Raw genomic sequence first — 6,187 nt, forward strand, 5'->3', positions numbered from 1 at the left:
CATTCCAGAATTAAGAATGTGGATTTCTTAATTTGCTTTCTCATTTGGGATACTAAGATTAAAAGTTAATGCTGCCAATTTTCCCCACCAAAAAGAAGCACATCACCCTGTTTTCATTTGCATGTCTTTCATGACACGTCTTTCATTGTCTCTGCTTCTCTTATTGTGCCTATTTGTCACGGGGCAAAACTGTGCCCTACTTTCCTCTCAAGACTTGTGTTGTGACTCTAGGAATTGTATGAATATCAATGGCTTTAGCCAAAAAGGTTTTACAAAGTACGTTTTGGGCAGCATGCTGCCTATAATAAGTTCTCTCATTCCCCAAAGCTCTTTCTTCTATGGTTGGCTCTGAGTTCCTTTGGAAAATTTTTGAGGGCAAAGGCAAGGTCAAACCCTCCTTTTAGCAAGTTTTGCTTGACATTGAAGCAGCCATTTAACAGGAGGATTACAGAGCCACAGAAAGATGGCATCTTCACAAGCGCGTTTCCTGCTGAGCCGAGGGTGCAGTGAAGGAGGCTGACGAAGACTAGTGAATAAATTCTTCTTCATTCTCACATTGAAATGACATGTGTGGGTGGGGCATGAGGTTAGGGATGCGTGAGCTCCCATTGTTAAATCCTTTTGTGGATGAATATTTAAGGATGTTAAGAAATGATGACTGGAGGTGGTGGCTCATGCCAATACTCTCAGCACTGTGGGAGGCTGAGGTGGGAGGATTGTGAGAGCCTAGGATTTCAAGATCAGCCTGGGCAACATACTGAGACCCTGTCTCTACAAAAAAATTGTTTTTAAAATGTGATGGTAGTATATTACAAAATAACACGTGTAATATCATCCCAAGTTTATATACATAAAAAAGAGATATGCTAAAATAAAAAAAGAAGTGTTCTCTGTGGTAGAGTTATGAGTGAAGTTTTAAATCCGATTTTTAAAATGGATTTTCAAACTGATTTTTAGATTAAGTCAGAGGTGGAAAATGCAAAGTGCTGAGGCACAGGACCGGGTAGCCCTGAAGGGGCAGCGATGTGTGGTTCCAGTGAGCCAATCCCTGTGAACCTGGCATCTTCTTGGGGCTGGGACAGGAGAGCTTTGTTGCTGGGATAGGAGGGCAGAGCAGAAGGAGAGAGGGCAGGGGAGAGGCAAGGTCACCCTTGCTCAGCCCCTTCTTTTCTCTGCCAAGACTTTAACACCTTAACACCCTAACACTCCCAGGCCAGGCAGGCAGCAAGACACATGGGGACAGTGAGATATAAAGCAGTGAGTGCTGCAGATTCCTGAGACACAAGAGGCAGATTGTTCCTTTTCTGCCTATGTTTGTATTAAATAGCCTCACATTCAGACAAGAAACTTGGATTTGCTTCAGTCTTCTCAGGATGGGTGAGAGAAACACTGAAATGCTTGGAAACACTTGGAAAATGTCCAAGTGAATGAATGTGAGTCTGTTTATCGATGAAGTACATCCAGTGTAACTAGATGTAGAAAGATTGTCTTGAGAGAGAATGCACCAGCAGGCAAAGGGGTTTATGAGGCTGAGTCAGTGTCCCTGCACTGGCAGTTATTTTAAATGAATTGACCCAGGGTCTCCACATTCGTTCATTAAACATTTGTTCATTGAACAAATATCTGGCTCAAATTTTGGTTCTACCTCAGCCAGCTATGCAGCCCAGTGCACATCACTGAGCTTTCCCATGACTCTGTTTCTCTATTGTGCTGAGAGCCAGAGGTTTCCTGCGGAGCTGGAGACCTTGGTAGCCTCCAGGTGTGTGTCGGGCAACATGAACTGTGCATGAATCCTTGTCTTCTCAGATGCTGGAGCACCCACCTACATGTATGAGTTTCAGTATCGTCCAAGCTTCTCATCAGACATGAAACCCAAGACGGTGATAGGAGACCACGGGGATGAGCTCTTCTCCGTCCTTGGGGCCCCATTTTTAAAAGGTAATGGCTCCTTGCTGTCCGTGAGCTTGGAGTTAGGAGACCTGGGTTCCAGTCTTGGTGTGGTGGGCTTCAGCAAGTTTCTCCTCTCCTGGTCTTAGTTTCCTGATTCTCTATAACAGGGTTGAACATCATTGGGTAGTCCCTGGGCTTCCTCCTGCTCTAACACATGTGTGGGGGGATGTGTCTTCATGTGCCCTCTGCACAGACACTCAGAATCCTGGGCTGTGTCATCAACAAGACAGGTGTGGGGTGGTCTCCCGCAGGATTCACTATGACAGGGTTTAATGTCATTGGGTTGTCCCCCAGGTTCTGCCTGCTCTAACACACCTGAGGGAGGATGTGTATTCAGGTGGCCTCTGCACAGACACTGAGAATCTTGGGCTGTGTCATCAACAAGATAGGTGGTGGGACACATGCAGGGCCCTGCTCTAGGTTGAGAAACCACCGATCAATTTCCCTCTCCCAGGAGTGCTGAGAATGTGACTGAGGGTGAGGTTAGAATTGGTGTTAACTCTGAGTCAGGTCTGATGTGTGTCTGTTTGTCTTTCTGTCTGTCTCTAACAAAAACTCATAAGCCTTTTAATTTAATATATTTAATAATTGTTAATTTTAAATCGTAGGATGTATGAATTTGGAATAGGAGAGGAAACTTTATTTTTGGTATGCTTTATAGCCAGCAAGGTGGCCATCCCACAGGCTGGGAAGGTGCCTCTGGCCAAGCCCAGACACAGGTTCATCGAACGAGGTGGGATTGCGTAGGAGCTTTACGTAAATGGATTGATTAAACATACGTGTTCAACAGGTTACAGGGGGAGCAATGGATATTCATGAAGATAGTCCTGACATATGTGTATTAAACAAACATGCATGTAACGTGGCCCATGTTCACCTGGTAATGGAGACTTAATATTATATTACGATTAGGGCCTATAAGTCCAAAGGTCTTCTTCTCAGGACACAAAGCCCAGCAAGTGAGCAGACTCTGTACACTGGCCAGGTCCAGTGCATGGTTGATGATGTTCTTATCTGGAGAAAGTTACTGAAATCAGTCTCTTATGCAATCAAAGCCATAGTTAAGGCTGGCAGGTCAGGGTTCTGTTCATACGTGTCTGCAAGCTGCAGCCATTGTAATTGTTTTCACTTTGCTTAACTCCAGGCCAGTGCTGGTTTAGCTGCTAGAGAAAAAGAAGCACCTTGCAGCAGTGAGAACAGAGTGGATTCTTAAAGGGTAGAGATGCAGGCCTGAACATTTGCCCGGCATGGTCTTAGATCTTTTTTTAATTTGGTGTCTTATTGCCACAAAGAGTGTGTTCTGTCAGAATGATGACCTTTATTTTATTGCTGATGTTGGTCCAGTGGTGTCTAAACCACAAAAGGGAAGGGATATTATGAGGTGTGTCTGACCGCCTGTCTGTTTCCAGGCAGGAACTCAGTTTAGGGCTTTTCTGGGCTCCCCTTAGACCAGAGAGGGTCAGTTCAGTGAGTTGAGGGTGTTAGGATTTTATTTTTAGTTTATATTATACAATATTTTAAAAAATCCTTTCACAATGTCTTCTAAGCCTTAACTCTCAGCTGTTATAGATCACATGGGACTCACCCCATGGCCACTCAGGATGCACTAGCTCTGCTTGGCATGTCCCAATTGTACACCCTTAGGAGCCTTGAGCTCTGCTATATTTCAGAATATGAATTGTGGATGTGTGCAGGAGAGGGAGAAAAGACACAAGAGAGAGCAACCCTGGGAGGTGGGACAAGCACACAGAATGATGCATACCCATTGCCGAGCCCTAGGTCAGCCATGCTCAATAGAATAGTACACACAAATCCACCAGGCTCTTCTAAAATTGCAGACCTCAGCTCAGTGGGTGTGGAGCATTCGCCAAGACTATGTTTCTAGCAGGTTCGCATGTGATGTTGATGCTGCAGGTCTGCGGACCACACTTTGAGTCACAAAGGCTTTTTTTCTTCGTCCCCACAGAGGGTGCCTCAGAAGAGGAGATCAGACTCAGCAAGATGATGATGAAATTCTGGGCTAACTTTGCTCGCAGTGGGTGAGGCTGGTGGCAAAGATGGAGCAGGGCTGGTGAGGATCAGGGGCAGGGCATGCCTATTGGGAAGGGGCAGCTTCTAAGGTTCTAGTGATCAGTCTCCTGACCCTGTGACCATAGCACTCTGACAATGAGAGCTCTCTAAAATTGGAGAGGTCACACCCGGAGATAGTGAGCTCCCCATCTCTGGAGATATACAAGCCTCTTGACAGAGACAACTTGGGCATCCTCGCACATCTCAGAAAATTGTTGGGAACGCACAGCAGCTTTGGGGCAATTCTATTTGATTCTGTTTCCAGAAACCCCAATGGGGAAGGGCTGCCCCACTGGCCAGAGTACAACCAGAAGGAAGGGTACCTGCAGATTGGTGCCAACACCCAGGTGGCCCAGAAGCTGAAGGACGAGGAAGTGGTTTTCTGGACCAACCTCTTTAAGAAGGCAGCGGAGCAGCCACCCCAGACAGAACACATTGAGCTGTGAATGGAAGGTCCATCCAGCCTCGGGAGCCTGCAGGAGCAAAGACTGGGGTCTTTTGCGAAAGGTATTGCAGGTTCAGAAGGCATCTTACCGTGGCTGGGGAATTGCCTGGTGGTAGGGGGCAGGGGGCAGGGGGCAGAGTTCATGAGGGAGCAAGTTTTTTATTTGTGACCTCAGCTTTGGCAATAAAAGATCTTTCGATAGCTAAATCAGTGCTTGTGTCTTGTACTGAAGATTAATCCATCCTCCTCAGAGACAGGAAAGTGATGAAAGAGGCAATATGAGAAGGAAGTTGGCTTTGCTAGAGATTGCCTGGCCTCAGGACGAGCAGAGACCAGAAGGCTGGGCCATGGACAGTGCTCAGGGGAGCTCTGGACCTGCTGGGTGTTTCTGGGCCCCCAACAATTTCCAACAATAGGATTTGGGATTGCCAGAGTGCAGCATCCCTATCCTCCATTTGGAGCTGCCTATGGAAATGGAAGTGGCCCAGGCTGAGAATTTGCCTGGATCAGGGAAGAGACAGAGGTGCCGAGGTAATCCCTTGCCACTGTTGGATGGCCTTTATTGATTCTTGTACAGGTCTGCAACACCTTCCTCAGTATGTACACTAGCCTCCTAGACCCCTCCCTGAGGTTGTCTCATTCAACAGCTAAACTCCCTCTGTAATCCAGACCACTTCTGCTACGGGCAGTGACCACCTTGGAGTAAGTCTCCAGAGGGTCATCCTAATACTGTGTCTTTCAGAATCCCAGGGGTGATTTCTGGATTCTGCTAGAATGTAGAAAGCTCTAAAGAGTGTCACTCCTGCCTTATCAGCAAGAGAAAGCTGCGTTGTCCTCAAAATCATAACTTTTCCTGCACCAAATAGCTGAAGTTGCAAGGCACATGATTACCCTGAAATCAACGGGAAGACAAGCACTTGGGGGAGTGGTGGGATTTGAACACTGCATTACCTCTCACCTGCAGGCAGGAGACGGGGTAACCATAATGAGCAGAAATACTCTGAATTTTAATAAGTGCTGAAGGCCAAGTGCGGGCCACTGTAAGAGTATAAAATCTCTGGGAACCATGGACCCAAGGAGGAGTTGACTCCATTCACAGACTGTACCCAATGGACATCTATCGGGAGCCCATGAGAAAGATTGGATAGATAGAAAGAATGGAGAGGGCCAGGCACGGTGACTCACGCCTGTAATCCCAGTACTTTGGGAGGCCAAGGTGGGCAGACGACGAAGTCAGGAGATCGAGACCATCGTGGCTAACATGGTGAAACCCTGTCTCTACTAAAAATGTAAAAAATTAGCCGGGCATGCTGGCGGGCACCTGTAGTCCCAGCTACTTGGGAGGCTGAGGCAGAAGAATGGTGTGAACCCAGGAAAAGGAGCTTGCAGTGACGGAAATAATGCCACTGCACTCCAGCCTGGGTGACAGAGGGAGACTCCGTCTGAAAAAAAAAAAAAAGAAAAAAGAAAATTCCCCCAGAGCAGAGCTGCAGGGGAGGGTGGGAAGCGGGCTCAGGCCCTGCACCTGGGTAGCTGCCCCACCTGGTGCTGCCCCAGGTAACCCACCTACTAAATGAAACTCCCTTCCCCAAGCAGGGACAGATTCCACTCATTCCTGCCCCATGTGCTCTGCTAAAAATTTCTATCAATAATGTGCCTCATTATTCCTTGGGACGGGAAGGACTGGGGAGAAAAAAACCTCACCATGATTGTGTCAAAATA

The 6,187-nt window shown here is 47.1% G+C and overlaps 1 protein-coding gene across 1 annotated transcript in view; it reads left to right on the forward strand.

Moving 5' to 3' along the window:
• LOC102128556 (liver carboxylesterase 1-like) overlaps positions 1-4,672 on the forward strand; it is a 29,735-nt gene extending 25,063 nt beyond the window's left edge. The window contains exons 12-14 of the mRNA XM_015443157.4: positions 1,807-1,938; positions 3,917-3,989; positions 4,286-4,672. Coding sequence (XP_015298643.3) covers positions 1,807-1,938; positions 3,917-3,989; positions 4,286-4,466 — 386 coding nt within the window. The 3' untranslated portion in view covers positions 4,467-4,672. The remainder of the gene's footprint in view (positions 1-1,806; positions 1,939-3,916; positions 3,990-4,285) is intronic.
• The last annotated feature ends 1,515 nt before the right edge of the window (positions 4,673-6,187 follow it).

The sequence above is a fragment of the Macaca fascicularis genome, chromosome 20 (assembly GCF_037993035.2).
Source record: "Macaca fascicularis isolate 582-1 chromosome 20, T2T-MFA8v1.1".
NCBI lineage: Eukaryota > Metazoa > Chordata > Mammalia > Primates > Cercopithecidae > Macaca > Macaca fascicularis.